General features: G+C 51.6%; 2 protein-coding genes across 2 annotated transcripts in view; one reads left to right on the top strand and one right to left on the bottom strand.

The window, feature by feature from the left end:
- Window positions 1-267: 267 nt before the first annotated feature.
- On the top strand, window positions 268-11,906 carry psme3ip1 (proteasome activator subunit 3 interacting protein 1). Its single transcript, XM_068739596.1, has 8 exons — window positions 268-316; window positions 1,179-1,315; window positions 1,386-1,484; window positions 2,869-2,991; window positions 6,163-6,301; window positions 9,071-9,159; window positions 9,817-10,023; window positions 11,770-11,906. Exons 2-8 carry the CDS (start codon window positions 1,189-1,191, stop codon window positions 11,772-11,774), a joined length of 789 nt encoding a protein of 262 aa, XP_068595697.1. The 5' UTR covers window positions 268-316; window positions 1,179-1,188; the 3' UTR covers window positions 11,775-11,906.
- A 1,912-nt stretch (window positions 11,907-13,818) lies between these two features.
- Window positions 13,819-15,285, bottom strand: part of cpne2 (copine II) — a 36,342-nt gene continuing 34,875 nt past the window's right edge. The window contains exon 15 of the mRNA XM_068739681.1: window positions 13,819-13,926. Coding sequence (XP_068595782.1) covers window positions 13,819-13,926 — 108 coding nt within the window. The remainder of the gene's footprint in view (window positions 13,927-15,285) is intronic.

Genomic DNA, 15,285 nt, shown 5'->3' with positions numbered 1-15,285 from the left:
TCCCAAAAAATTAAATGTAAATTTTTTGGAGAGAGAGAGAGAGAGAGAGAGAGAGAGAGAGAGAGAGAGATCACCTGGTCATGCAAAATGTTTGCTTTTTTATATAAAAATAAGAAAGTAAAATGACTTTTTAATTAATAAATACAAATTAGTTTAATGAGGTTCATTATTACTTGAGCTTGTATTTTAATATCAGCAGCAGAAAAGCTAGTCGGAACTAAAGTTCTATTTCGAAAGCCGAGACCGGACATTTTTTACAGTGACACAAAACGTCATTGCTTTGGAAGAGCAATATCATTTCGACCAGTACAGCTTGGTGAGTTCCATGAATAGGAATGTTTGAACGTGGCGTGAACCGTTCCTGTGGGGACGCTGACGTTTACCCATCTATGAATCTGAAAGCACGTTTTATTTCTACATTACAAGCTGCTCTCTTAGCAGCACCGGCTTGTTCGAATGCTAATGGAGCTAACGCTAGCCACGCACACACACGCACGCGCGCACACACACCTGCGAGTGCACGGCTTTACAGTTCAGGAACGGAGGCAACACTAGACAGCTTATTATCGTCGTGTTAAGTTTCCGGTTTTTGCATCGTTCTACGCGATAATCGGGGTTCAGCTTCACCGTTCTGGAAACAATCAATCAACAATCAATACCGATGGATGCGGGAGTTCCTCCGCTAACCTTTGTAGCCCGTCATTTCAATGAAAGTCAGTTTAAATGTCACTTCTTGAGCTGCTTTTGTCGCAAGAAATGTTTTAGCTTTCAATTACACGTGACCACGAGGGGGCGCCAAACCCCCAGAGGTGGCCTCAGTCAGTCCTCTCAAAATAACAGTCTAAATTAAACTAAACCAAAAAGCGCAGCGATTTTCAGTTATTTTTTAAATAATGGAAACATTAATTTAAATGAAGTATTTATTCCTGGAGCCCCTTTGTCAGGAAGACGTTTAATAAGTGAACGAACGAGCAGGACATTCGGCGGGTGGTCATAACGTTATGGCCGACTGATGGGTGTGTGTGTGTGTGCGTGTGTGTGCGCGTGTCCATGCTGGAGAACTAAGGAGATCAAAGGGTGTTTTCCTCTTTATGTTCGGTGAAGAGCTGGGCGGACGGCGTTACTTTATGAATCGATAGTGCTCAGTCGTGAGACGCTGTCAGTGTGATCGTGTGTAGGTCAGTCGTGATGGAAGGGGGCGGGGCAACGGGTGTCGACCTCAGCAGGAAGTTTGTGTCGGAATCTGAGCTTGATGAGAAGAGGAAGAAGCGACAGGAGGAGTGGGAAAAAGTAAGGAAGCCCGACGAGCCGGAGGGTAAGAGACTTTGAACGGCGAGTCCCAGAGACGCGGCGCCGTGTGTGAAGCCTCGCGTTTGTGTCCCCAGAGGCCCCGGAAGAGGAGTACGACCCCCGGTCCCTGTATGAGCGGCTGCAGGTGCAGAAAGACAAGAAGCAGGAGGAGTTTGAGGAGCAGTTCAAATTCAGTAAGTCCTCAAAGTTGAAGGAACCTTTTCCGTCTGAGACGGGAGAAAGACGGTGGAAATGTTTCGCGTCGCGTGTTCCGTCGCTTTGTTCTCTTTAGATCGGAGTCTTTGATCCAAAGAACGGCAGCGGTAGAACGACTGGAAGAGGAGAGAGGAAGTAGAGAGGACACTGTTGAATCTACTAGTACTAGTACTACTACTACTACTACTACTGTACTTTCTCCTTGTCCCGTGAGGTGACGCCACAGCAAACCAATGTTCTCCACTTCACCCTGTCCTTTGCATCGTCCTCCCCAACACCAGCCTCTCTCATGTCCTCCCTCACTACGTCCATGTCTCTTCTCCTGGGTCGTCCTCTAGCCCTGTCCTTTGCATCGTCCTCCCCAACACCAGCCACTCTCATGTCCTCCCTCACTACGTCCATGTGTCTTCTCCTGGGTCGTCCTCTAGTCCTGTCCTTTGCATCGTCCTCCCCAACACCAGCCACTCTCATGTCCTCCCTCACTACGTCCATGTGTCTTCTCCTGGGTCGTCCTCTAGCCCTGTCCTTTGCATCGTCCTCCCCAACACCAGCCACTCTCATGTCCTCCCTCACTACGTCCATGTGTCTTCTCCTGGGTCGTCCTCTAGTCCTGTCCTTTGCATCGTCCCTCCCAACACCAGCCACTCTCATGTCCTCCCTCACTACGTCCATGTCTCTTCTCCTGGGTCGTCCTCTAGCCCTGTCCTTTGCATCGTCCCTCCCAACACCAGCCACTCTCATGTCCTCCCTCACTACGTCCATGTCTCTTCTCCTGGGTCGTCCTCTAGCCCTGTCCTTTGCATCGTCCCTCCCAACACCAGCCACTCTCATGTCCTCCCTCACTACGTCCATGTATCTTCTCCTGGGTCGTCCTCTAGTCCTGTCCTTTGCATCGTCCCTCCCAACACCAGCCACTCTCATGTCCTCCCTCACTACGTCCATGTATCTTCTCCTGGGTCGTCCTCTAGCCCTGTCCTTTGCATCGTCCCTCCCAACACCAGCCACTCTCATGTCCTCCCTCACTTGCTGCAGTACGGTTTGGCGAAATCAACGATTTCGACTTTTCTTAAGAAAGTTGAGCTGAAAATAAACCCCGGAGGGACAGTCCCCCAGTCCCTTTCACAGGAATAGCCCGTCCCTCCCTCCACATCCAACCAAAGCGGGATGGAAGTAATACAGAATGGGGTCAAATGAACTTTCATTATGCTTTTGTTTTTCATGTTATTTACACTTTGATGTGTTTTCTGTTGTTTAGATACACGTAGTTACACATTAATATACCCGTAGGCATGTAAATGGAGGAACGAGGTTCCGCTGTACTAATATCTCAGAAATGGCTGGTGTTTGTTTCCATGGCGACAGGTAACATGGTGAGAGGATTGGACGAGGATGAGAGCAGCTTCCTGGACGAGTGTTCCCGGCAACAGTGCCTCGTGGAGAGGCAGCGCAGGGACGAGGAGAAGCAGGAACTGCTGGAGTACAGAATATCCTTCCGTGGTGTGAGACGCGTTTCTGTCCTCTCCTGGTGTCGCCTGTCCTGCTCGTGTTTAGGCCATAAAGTGAGAGAACCCTTTAACTCGTCATGACGGGACACGCCTGCATGGAATCAAACTCATGGCATCATCTTCATCATCTTCATCACCGTTGAACGGCCCTTCTTGTCTTAAGTGTCTTGATTTACTGCAACATGTAAAATGTTGACTCAAAACTTGATACACATTTTACACAAAGCGTTGCTTTTAGCCAGATATGGATTTTTTTCCTGTTTCCATGGTTACGTGTCGGCCACAAGCCCGCGTGTGGGTTCGTGTTTGCGCTACTTGTTGAAGCGGAACCTTTGATGGGAACGTTTGTCCTTTTTTATATTTCTATGGTTACAAGTTGAACCTTTTCGTTGTGGGGGTGTCTCTTCTGATATATTAGACATTTGAAAGCGTTTTTTCTTTTGGAAATGCGTCTTTGCCAGATATTATCAGAGACACTGTATTGATTCCAAATCGGCACGTTTTGAAACTTGTGTTCAATGTTTTTCAAAGTGAACTCAAATGTCAGGTGGGGTATGAGTAGTAGAGCGGACTCCTTCTTCTCATGATGGTAGCGGACTCAGGTAGTAACACCTGAGTTAATCGTGCACGAGAGGCCAGGCTCCGTCTCTTAATCACTATCAATGCAGTCGTTTTGTGTTTCTGAAATGAAGCGTTTCATGCTTGTTCTAAGCGACCCAAAGTTCAAAGCTGGACCAATGGCGTGCTTGGAAGTCGTAATGATTGTGATGATGAAGATGATGATGATGATGGTGATGCGAGGTTGGAACAGCGAGTGTCTCTGCCGCTGACTCTCTTTCGCAGCAACATTAATTCAACAAGCTGATATAAAAATGGAAATGTTTGTTAAAAGCTGCATATGTGAGCCAGGTGTCCATGGCGACGAGTATAGCGCTGAAGGAAAGCCACGCCTTCTGCGTGCAGTGCTGCAGAGGGGGGGGGGCATCCTGTCTTTGTGTGCAGCCTTGATGCTTGCAGCAGTCGACAAACGTCTTCCGCACTGAAAGGAGTCCTGCTGTTCGTCCATGAGCCGCGTCTGCAGCGGCGCCAGCCTTCGCTGCTGATGTCTGTTTTTACTGTTGCTAGGCAACTAGCTAGCTGGTGTAAGGCTGGGAACTTGGTTATTATGGGTGTTACTGGCGATACGTTGTCTGATTCCTTTCCATGAAAACATAAAGCAAGGCTTTAGTTATCGCTAAGATCGTTTCACATCCCAACAGCTCGCCATCGACCCCGCCTTGTGCTGATTCACGAGTACAAGATGAGCGCGTACGGGACGAGCGCGTACGGGACGAGCGCGTACGGGACGGGGGGCGAGCGCGTACGGGACGAGCGCGTACGGGACGAGCGCGTACGGGACGAGCGCGAACGGGACGGGGGGCGAGCACGTACAGGACGAGCGCGTACGGGACGAGCGCGTACGGGGCGAGCGCGTACGGGGCGAGCGCGTACGGGACGAGCGCGTACGGGACGAGCGCGTACGGGGCGAGCGCGTACGGGACGGGGGGCGAGCACGTACAGGACGAGCGCGTACGGGACGAGCGCGTACGGGACGAGCGCGTACGGGACGAGCGCGTACGGGACGAGCGCGTACGGGACGAGCGCGTACGGGACGAGCGCGTACGGGGCGAGCGCGTACGGGGCAAGCGCGTACGGGGCGAGCGCGTACGGGGCGAGCGCGTACGGGGCGAGCGCGTACGGGACGAGCGCGTACGGGACGGGGGGCGAGCACATACAGGACGAGCGCGTACGGGACGAGCGCGTACGGGACGAGCGCGTACGGGACGGGCGCGTACGGGGCGAGCGCGTACGGGGCGAGCGCGTACGGGACGAGCGCGTACGGGACGACCGCGTACGGGACGAGCGCGTACGGGACGAGCGCGTACGGGGCGAGCGCGTACGGGACGACCGCGTACGGGACGACCGCGTACGGGACGACCGCGTACGGGACGAGCGCGTACGGGGCGAGCGCGTACGGGACGGGGGGCGAGCACATACAGGACGAGCGCGTACGGGACGAGCGCGTACGGGGCGAGCGCGTACGGGGCGAGCGCGTACGGGACGGGGGGCGAGCACATACGGGACGAGCGCGTACGGGACGAGCGCGTACGGGACGAGCGCGTACGGGACGAGCGCGTACGGGGCGAGCGCGTACGGGGCGAGCGCGTACGGGACGAGCGCGTACGGGGCGAGCGCGTACGGGACGAGCGCGTACGGGACGGGGGGCGAGCACATACAGGACGAGCGCGTACGGGATGGGGGGCGAGCACATACAGGACGAGCGCGTACGGGACGAGCGCGTACGGGACGAGCGCGTACGGGGCGAGCGCGTAGGGGGCGAGCGCGTACGGGACGGGGGGCGAGCACGTACAGGACGAGCGCGTACGGGACGAGCGCGTACGGGACGAGCGCGTACGGGGCGAGCGCGTACGGGACGAGCGCGTACGGGACGAGCGCGTACGGGACGAGCGCGTAGGGGACGAGCTGCGCGTACGGGACGAGCGCGTACGGGGCGAGCGCGTAGGGGACGAGCTGCGCGTACGGGACGAGCTGCGCGTACGGGACGAGCGCGTACGGGACGAGCGCGTACGGCACGGGCGCGTACGGGACGAGCGCGCACGGGACGGGCGCGTACGGGACGATGTTAAATGTCAATCCTGATCTTAAATCCGGTCTCCCCTTGATCCTGTCCTTCAGGCGAAGGGACTTGTCCATCTGTCCCTCATGTGTACCTGATGCTCGACTTTGTGTCTGATCCAAGCCACTCGTTTGAACTCGGCCCTGCTCACCTGGTCCTTTACCGGTAGTGTGTGTGTGGGGGGGGGTGGCTCAGTTTTCCTCCGAGTCTCAATTATCCAGTTTGTCCTCATCTTGACCTGATTTCACGTCTCCTGAGTTCTGTCCATCTGTGTCAGCTCTCAGTCTGAGTGCTCCTCACGTCTTCCAACTCGCTGACGGCGTCCTCTGACGCCTGACCCTAAGGGGAGGACAGACTGGCTGGTTAATGCGCCGCTGCTGAATGTCTCTCGTCCTCCTTTGCCCCTGAGCCCCTCTCTTTGTTCTTTCCATCATGTCCCAGGATGTTTCTACACCTTAACTCTTCACTTCCACAGCGCTCTGGTGAAGCAAGCGTCCTCAGAGCCCCGCAAAGATCCTGAGAAGAAGGCGGCGCCGAAACATTCGGGGGCGGAGCAGAGGACCAGCCACCTGTCTCAGGCTCATCTGCTGGTCGGGGCCGTGAAGAGACGCAGGTACGCTGGTCTTCATGCAGCAGAAACGAGACACAGTCCAGTGTTCGTTTTGAAGGCGTCACCATGACAACCAGCCGCTCACTAACGTTTCGTGTTACTGCCGAAAGGGAAGTGAAAATGATGAGAGGATATTATCAGTCTGTTTGAGACAGAAATGAGGGACGCTGTCCTGCAGCATCTGTTTGAGACAGAAATGAGGGACGCTGTCCTGCAGCATCTGTTTGAGACAGAAATGAGGGACGCTGTCCTGCAGCATCTGTTTGAGACAGAAATGAGGGACGCTGTCCTGCAGCATCTGTTTGAGACAGAAATGAGGGACGCTGTCCTGCAGCATCTGTTTGAGACAGAAATGAGGGACGCTGTCCTGCAGCATCTGATTGAGACAGAAATGAGGGACGCTGTCCTGCAGCATCTGTTTGAGACAGAAATGAGGGACGCTGTCCTGCAGCATCTGTTTGAGACAGAAATGAGGGACGCTGTCCTGCAGCATCTGTTTGAGACAGAAATGAGGGACGCTGTCCTGCAGCATCTGTTTGAGACAGAAATGAGGGACGCTGTCCTGCAGCATCTGTTTGAGACAGAAATGAGGGACGCTGTCCTGCAGCATCTGTTTGAGACAGAAATGAGGGACGCTGTCCTGCAGCATCTGTTTGAGACAGAAATGAGGGACGCTGTCCTGCAGCATCTGTTTGAGACAGAAATGAGGGACGCTGTCCTGCAGCATCTGTTTGAGACAGAAATGAGGGACGCTGTCCTGCAGCATCTGATTGAGACAGAAATGAGGGACGCTGTCCTGCAGCATCTGTTTGAGACAGAAATGAGGGACGCTGTCCTGCAGCATCTGTTTGAGACAGAAATGAGGGACGCTGTCCTGCAGCATCTGTTTGAGACAGAAATGAGGGACGCTGTCCTGCAGCATCTGTTTGAGACAGAAATGAGGGACGCTGTCCTGCAGCATCTGTTTGAGACAGAAATGAGGGACGCTGTCCTGCAGCATCTGTTTGAGACAGAAATGAGGGACGCTGTCCTGCAGCATCTGTTTGAGACAGAAAAGAGGGACGCTGTCCTGCAGCATCTGTTTGAGACAGAAATGAGGGACGCTGTCCTGCAGCATCTGTTTGAGACAGAAAAGAGGGACGCTGTCCTGCAGCATCTGTTTGAGACAGAAATGAGGGACGCTGTCCTGCAGCATCTGTTTGAGACAGAAATGAGGGACGCTGTCCTGCAGCATCTGTTTGAGACAGAAATGAGGGACGCGGTCCTGCAGCATCTGTTTGAGACAGAAATGAGGGACGCTGTCCTGCAGCATCTGTTTGAGACAGAAATGAGGGACGCTGTCCTGCAGCATCTGTTTGAGACAGAAATGAGGGACGCTGTCCTGCAGCATCTGTTTGAGACAGAAATGACGGACGCTGTCCTGCGGCATCTGTTTGAGACAGAAATGAGGGACGCTGTCCTGCAGCATCGGTTTGAGACAGAAATGAGGGACGCTGTCCTGCAGCATCTGTTTGAGACAGAAAAGAGGGACGCTGTCCTGCAGCATCTGTGTGAGACAGAAATGAGGGACGCTGTCCTGCAGCATCTGTTTGAGACAGACATGAGGGACGCTGTCCTGCAGCATCTGTTTGAGACAGAAATGAGGGACGCGGTCCTGCAGCATCTGTTTGAGACAAAAATGAGGGACGCTGTCCTGCAGCATCTGTTTGAGACAGAAATGAGGGACGCTGTCCTGCAGCATCTGTTTGAGACAGAAATGAGGGACGCTGTCCTGCGGCATCTGTTTGAGACAGAAATGAGGGACGCTGTCCTGCGGCATCTGTTTGAGACAGAAATGAGGGACGCTGTCCTGCGGCATCTGTTTGAGACAGAAATGAGGGACGCGGTCCTGCAGCATCTGTTTGAGACAGAAATGAGGGACGCTGTCCTGCAGCATCTGTTTGAGACAGAAATGAGGGACGCTGTCCTGCGGCATCTGTTCGAGACAGAAATGAGGGACGCTGTCCTGCGGCATCTGTTCGAGACAAAAATGAGGGACGCTGTCCTGCGGCATCTGTTTGAGACAGAAATGAGGGACGCTGTCCTGCAGCATCTGTTTGAGACAGAAATGAGGGACGCTGTCCTGCAGCATCTGTTTGAGACAGAAAAAATGGACGCTGTCCTGCAGCATCTGTTTGAGACAGAAATGACGGACGCTGTCCTGCGGCATCTGTTTGAGACAGAAATGAGGGACGCTGTCCTGCAGCATCTGTTTGAGACAGAAATGAGGGACGCTGTCCTGCAGCATCGGTTTGAGACAGAAATGAGGGACGCTGTCCTGCAGCATCTGTTTGAGTGAGGGGCTTCAGCTTGTACACATTACTCTGTTTAAAAAGTAAACCAAGGCTGGATTAGGTTGTAACCAAATATTCAATCCATCTCTGTCCTCCTGTGAGACGGATGCTGAAACGGGGACGTCTGCATGCCAAGACCGATGGATTGAATCCGTTTGATCTGGACGAGCCCGTCTAGAACTCGCCTGGTACGAGAGGTAGAGTGGACGTGATGAGGACGTCTCTCAAGCCGTCCGAATCCAGCTTGCGTTAAACACGACCAGATACTATTACTCTGTTGCGTTTTTAGCGTGAGATGTAAGGGCTGGCCCCGCCTCCCGCTACGGGTCACACAATCAGAGCAGCGATGTGAAGGACATTCCAACCTGCTGTGTTCGTCGCCGCTCGCGTCTCCACCGACCACCTTTCAGTCGTTCAAGTCTCTTGTCCTCTTTCCCAGTTCCTCCCAGTCTTCAGACAGTAGTAAGAAACCCAAACTGGAAATCACAGCGTCGACAGCAGCAACAGGAAATGGCGAGCGGCGTACAGGTGGGTTCCAGCTTCAGTCCCATCAATGCTGTCGGCGATGCGGAACCTTTGACTTACCTTAGTCTTATTGACTCGGCATTATGGGGGGGGGGGGCGCCGAGCTGGTCGCTCCTCTTGGTCATTCTGTTCTCCTTTCATCTCATCTTTATTCCAGCTCTATTTTATCGGACGACAGTAATGCCGGCCTGGGAGAATTATTTTTACACTCTAGTTCACACACATTGCCCCCCCCCCCCCCCCCGCACACACACGCAAGAAGAAATTGTGAAGTGAAGGGCAGCCACATGGTGGTGCTCTGGGAGGAGTTTAGGCGCTTGGGGCTTTGCTCAAGGGCACCTAAGCAGGGTGAACGAGTATCACTCAACCTCTGGTCCCCAAGCCAAGTCCAGATGGACTGAGATGCTGAGTTCCTGTCTCCATGTTGTTCCTAGAGCAGTGCGTGCTAACGCTGTTAGCTTAGACGCTACTAGTAAAGACGAATGAAGACTTTTTATTTAGTGGCTGTCCCTCGCTGACGCTCTGCTGAGTGCAGCTGCGTCCTCCCAACTCCGGCCTCGGTGCTTTTTAAGTTTGTCTCTGTCCTCCTGTGAGACGGATGCTGAAACGGGGACGTCTTCATGCCAAGCTCTGGATCTGACCCTAAATTGTGCTGTTCAGAACAGGAGGACGGAGCAGGGGGAGGATCAGGCGGGGCTGAAGATCACCGAGCCGTCGTTGGCCTCACGACGGCGACTCCCTCCGCCCCCCCGACCTCTGGTCAGAGTGTCCTGCACCTCCCGTCAGCAGCCGTGTGCGTCGGCGTTTTACCGGGACTCTCTGCTTATTCCGGCAGCAGCGACTCCGACAGCAGCTCGGACAGCGAAGGTAGCGTGGACGCAAGCGTGTTGCCGTACCCCCTGCAGATAGACACAGCAGCAGGACGTGTGGTCAGGTGGGGCGGCGCAGGGTTAAAAAAAGTCACTTCTCTGGTCAGTGATTTATATCGATTCTCTTTTTCAATCCAGTAATGGCCATGATTTCATGTAGAAAATGCTGAATCAGCGTATTTCCTCTTGAAACGGGGCGAGACGTTCAGCAGCTCGGCCTCGCCTCAGAACAATCTGATAAACAGCGAGAGGCATTACTCTGCCTCACCAAAGGGGGCGTAGGAGAGCACACGTTGCTGCTGATGTTCGATGCAGTTTCAGATTCAAGTGCACTTGGGATGGGGGGAAAACGACTTGTATCGATACGCGACACGAGTTCATCGTCAGCGGCGTGACGGATCGATTCGTTTACGAGAGACGTTGGAGTACATCGGATTTCAGTTAATCACGATATATAGCGATATATATAAAAGTGTGCTTTTCCGTGCGTGAAGGCGTCTCCCGCAGTGGATTGTGGGAAGGGGCGTGGAGCAGGGCGGAGCCTCCAGACATGACAGCATGGAATCAAAGCGGCAAATTCACCGGCGAACTTAAAAATCAAAGGTTTGGCAGCACGACGGTTTTTACAAGCAAGATGGAAAGCTCGACAAATCGAGCGCAGTTTGCAAACTTTGCGACGCTGCCTTCAAATGTTCTGGCAGGAATAATCTCATCGCCACGGGAAACGGAGCCCGACGCCGCTCCTTCCACTGTTGTTGCTCCAAAGTCTCCCGTTGGGTCCAGTTCTCCTTCCTCAGATGGAGTGTTTGTGAATCTTAATAAATATGCAGACGTGTTTTCAGTTTATGGCAAATAAATACAATATTTGAGCGTTAAAATAGCGTTAAAAAGCATTAAATGAGCCTGGTTGTTTCTGCTAATGACGGGAATCCGTTTCCTGTTTGACCATATAATGTATCGTTTACAGTTTTTGTCACTTTGTTTACAGTTCTGAAAAATACAGCAATTATTGAAATGCCTTGAGTTTAATAAATTATTAAACGTACTGAATTGCTTTATTCATTTCTATAAAATAACTTTTATTAATATAGTTAAAAAGATGGAAATGAGTGTAGAGAACAGATAAACCTAAAAAACATAAAATACTGAAACCGACTGAATCGCATCGTCTTGACCAGCCAATGCTGAATCCAGATGCATCATGGGAAGGGAGTTAACCGAATCGTATCGCATCGGAGGTTTTTAATTGGATGAATCGTGTCGAGTGTATTGAGATACGAATCGGATCGGACAAAGATTCCCATCCCGAAAGTGCACAGAGATTAACAAGGAAAACCAAACGTGGAAGATAAATCGATAACGATTGATCCAAACTGGAATACCGATAGATAAAAGATCAACGCTGGAGCTCAAAGGTCTGCTTCAAACATCAGGGCAATAAATACCCTCTCTTCTCTCGCCGAGCGGGACGGGCGGCTAACTTAACGGCGAATCCGCCGCTCTGATTGGCCCATTCATATATTATACTCTGATTCTGATGTCGGATCCTCACCGGCCATGAACCTCGCCACGCGTCACTGTTTGTAGTCGGGGGAGGTAACGACACACACCTGATGCCCCTGCTGTTTTCCCTCCTGTGAGATGGATTGGTGATTCTACTAATCAATAGCATTAATGAAAGTTTCAGGTCGATCTGTTTCTCATGACGCCTCCCCCTTCCTTCCCTCAATCACGTCTCATACAGTTTAAGTCCCGCTGACGGCGTCCCACCCCTACACCCCCCTCCCAAAGCCAGCCACGGCGCTTGCAAGCTGTCGGCAGAGGGAACAGTGACTGTGGAAAGGAGGAAGAGGGTTAGGGTCACATGACTCACCTGTTAGCTATCGGCAGTGGAGGAGGGGGACCCAGGACGGGACACGTCGCGTTCCGGCTGGACCATGACTTCTGTCTTCAGTGGTTCTGTTTGCTGCTCTCTGGAATAAAGAGGTGTGATCACATGTTCGTCTGTCGCTCAAACACGTTTGTTTACCACAATAATTACCCTGTTTGTGTCGCTGGAGGCATCAAAAACACCTTTGTTTAATATTTCATTAAAAAATGAGCAAATAGTGCATTTTGGGAATTTCAACATTTTCATTTGTCATGCTCGTGTAAACATATTTTTTTGTCAACAGTCTATACATCAGGTTTGTGTCGTGCATTTTGTTCTTTTCCTACATTTTCATTACTTCTTAACATTTGTGAATCGCTTTTACGTATGAGGAACGGTGAGGAAGCACCTCTTGGAGAGTTTTAGTTCTTTAACATTGCAGCTTCATAGGGAGTGCGGTTAGCAGGAGCTAACGTAGCATTGCCAGTTTCTCCCCTACAGTTCTTACGCTCCACAGGTAGGAGGTGAGTTAGAGGAGAAGGAGAAGTTCTTACGCTCCACAGGTAGGAGGTGAGTTAGAGGAGAAGGAGAAGTTCTTACGCTCCACAGGTAGGAGGTGAGTTAGAGGAGAAGGAGAAGTTCTTACGCTCCACAGGTAGGAGGTGAGTTAGAGGAGAAGGAGAAGTTCTTACGCTCCACAGGCAGGAGGTGAGTTAGAGGAGAAGGAGAAGTTCTTACGCTCCACAGGTAGGAGGTGAGTTAGAGGAGAAGGAGAAGTTCTGGAGTGTCTTAGATGAGGTGGTTCAGAGCATCCTAGCAGTGAGAGTCGTGATTGGAGCAGACTTGTCTCCAGCTGATGATGGTAGCAGTCACAGCTGGTTTTTATCAGAATACATCAGGGATGCCGGAGCAAACCAGGAATCTGATCTGATTTCCAGTCGAGAGGAAATCTGCTGCAAACTTTCTCCTGGTTGCAGCTTTTGTGTCTTTGTTGTTTTGTCTAATTTCGTTTTGATTTGCTCTTCTCTGCCACTCTTTGCAGCATTTCTATTTCTGTTATGACATTGTGTTGTGTCTGCACAGAGACACCAGACTTGACATTTCCTTCAGTTCATTAACCTGAGTGGTGACAAAGACACAACTTGGTAAAATGAGTAGCAACACGTTTAATACAAAGATGCACAACAATACACATACTGGTAGTTAAAGGAGAACAGAGTACATCAAAGCAGGTCAAACATCGGCTTCATATAAATATACATTCGCTATGTAGCGTATCAGAATCGTGTCTGCGTCCAGTCTGACGCTGTCCATTGTAACGACCTCTTTCTATAGAATCTGATCAATTTACAAAATCTCATAAATACATTAAGAAAAAAAAGTCATGCGTTTGTGATCATCGGGATCAGCCTGTAAACACAGTAAATACTGGCAGCGTGCAGCATGAACTGAAGTATAAGCAAAAGCTAAGCTAACAAAATGGTCTCATGTCCAACAGCTTGATGAGTAAGCAGCGTCACATGATCAAATCACCTGATTGATCTTTATTATTGATCGCGTGTTCGACTTTATCCTCCACCCACTGCTGCCGGACCTGAAGGGGATCCACGTGACAAAGAGGCGAACTCGACCACTGATAGAATCCACGAGATTAACACCATGTTTCACGAGACACAGAAAGCTAAATAATTATATATATATATATTTGTTGACACCTTCTCGCACCGTAATCACAGCTTCTGATGGCGTCGCACTGGATACTGACCAAACAACAAATATCTCTAATGTCTGAGATACTGGATATTTATTTGACTTTTATTCACGGCTGATTTGCACACTTTCTTTCGGCGATGTTTGCTGCAGACGTAAGGCGAGGTTTCGTTGACTATTGTACAGCGTTGGGGTTCCAGCCCTTCGTGCGTCTCACTCCGGCGCCGGGTTGGTGGGCGGTAGATTTCGTTGTTTGAAGTACTGGGTCACCTGCTGAGGCAGCTCCGCCAGGACAGACTTGGCAAGAGTCTCCTTGGGTGCCTGGTGGAGAGAAAAGAGCAAGAAGCCATTAACTGGAGCCAGTTGATATGCTGTCTGCACATCCGGACCATCGCCAGGGTCCAGCCGAGCAGCTTTGCACTGTCCTTTGTGCATGCTCCACTGCCAGCACCAACCAACATTTTGATTTGGACCGTTGGACGAGGATGTTCCACTCTGGATCAGCAGTCTTCTGTAATAATCAATCGATTTATTTGTGCTACTTGTTTCATCCAAACATAATTCCAAGAATCAACCCTAAGCACCAGATTCGGAAGAGTCTCGAGAGAAAAGTCTGGATCAGGTCTCAGGAGATCTGAGGAAGAGGAGGCAGAGCAGAGTGAGAGCCACGGACACTAACCCAGCGACCGCCACTGACTCAGAGACCGGGGGCGGGGGAGGAGTTAACTCTTGTATTGCGTTTTGATAGGTGCTGGTCTGGTGGACCTGGCATGCATGAAACCTCCACCAAAGGAAAGCGCTGTCACCTCAGGCCCGATAAGGGCAGCACGCCCCCCCCCCCCACCCACCCCCACAGAACATCCCAAGCCGCAAGCACCCAGAGAACGACCCCCGGGGCCCCACAGGATCCACCGCAGAAGGACAAAGACGAACCAAGGCCAGCAGGCCGGCCCGGCGCCCACCGGCGCCCACCGGCACCCGTCACATTCCAATCCCCACCCAGCAGCACGAGGGATATAATATACTTTCAGCTTGCCCCGTGAGGGGTCGCCGCAATTAGTATTTAAGAACATTCACGGGCTCCATTTCTTGTGAGGATAAAATACCTTACTTTTTCTGACTCTTAATGTTCTCTGGTGCCAGCCGTGACACGCGTGCCTTAGCTTGCTGACCCCTGCGCTCCACCATTATTTGTGTGTCTCACGGGGCTTCTTACATTTTATTGATGGCTGTTTGTTCTTCATATTCATCACGTTTAAAAAGCAAATGCATTCTATTATAAGAGCTACTGTTGAGTCAACAGCAGATATGCTCCATTTATGAAGATAATAATTTGCAGCGACTGTGAAGTTTGTGGACCAACAGCTCAACATCCAGCCGCTAATTATTATGTTTCCTCTGTCTCAGCGCCATGTTCGCTCTTCCTCTCTCTATCCATTGCTCTCTCTCTCTCTCACCCTCCCACCGACAAACTGGAACGAAGCCAATAAATACTTTCATTCTTCGCACGGCAGAGGAAGACGGCGTGCCCACCAGCAGCCCACGCACACACACACGCCTCCTGTGCACATCACGCACATCCGTGTGTTGACGTCCAGCTGCGTGGGCCCACACTGAGACTTCTATCTACTGTGCGCCTTACTGCAGACCAGCAGGCAGCTCTGTGGGAGCCGTGATCTG

This window comes from Brachionichthys hirsutus, chromosome 5, assembly GCF_040956055.1.
Source record: "Brachionichthys hirsutus isolate HB-005 chromosome 5, CSIRO-AGI_Bhir_v1, whole genome shotgun sequence".
NCBI classification, from domain to species: domain Eukaryota; kingdom Metazoa; phylum Chordata; class Actinopteri; order Lophiiformes; family Brachionichthyidae; genus Brachionichthys; species Brachionichthys hirsutus.
Note: the sequence above shows the minus strand (reverse complement) of the source record. Positions and strands in the feature narration are given on the sequence as shown.

Coding starts and splice junctions, on each gene's coding strand:
- psme3ip1 (XM_068739596.1), top strand. CDS start 1,189: ATGGAAGGGGGCGGGGCAACGGGTGTCGACCTCAGCAGGAAGTTTGTG. Junction 1,316..1,385: donor GAAGCCCGACGAGCCGGAGG/GTAAGAGACTTT, acceptor TTGTGTCCCCAG/AGGCCCCGGAAGAGGAGTAC. Junction 2,992..6,162: donor GGAACTGCTGGAGTACAGAA/TATCCTTCCGTG, acceptor TTCACTTCCACA/GCGCTCTGGTGAAGCAAGCG.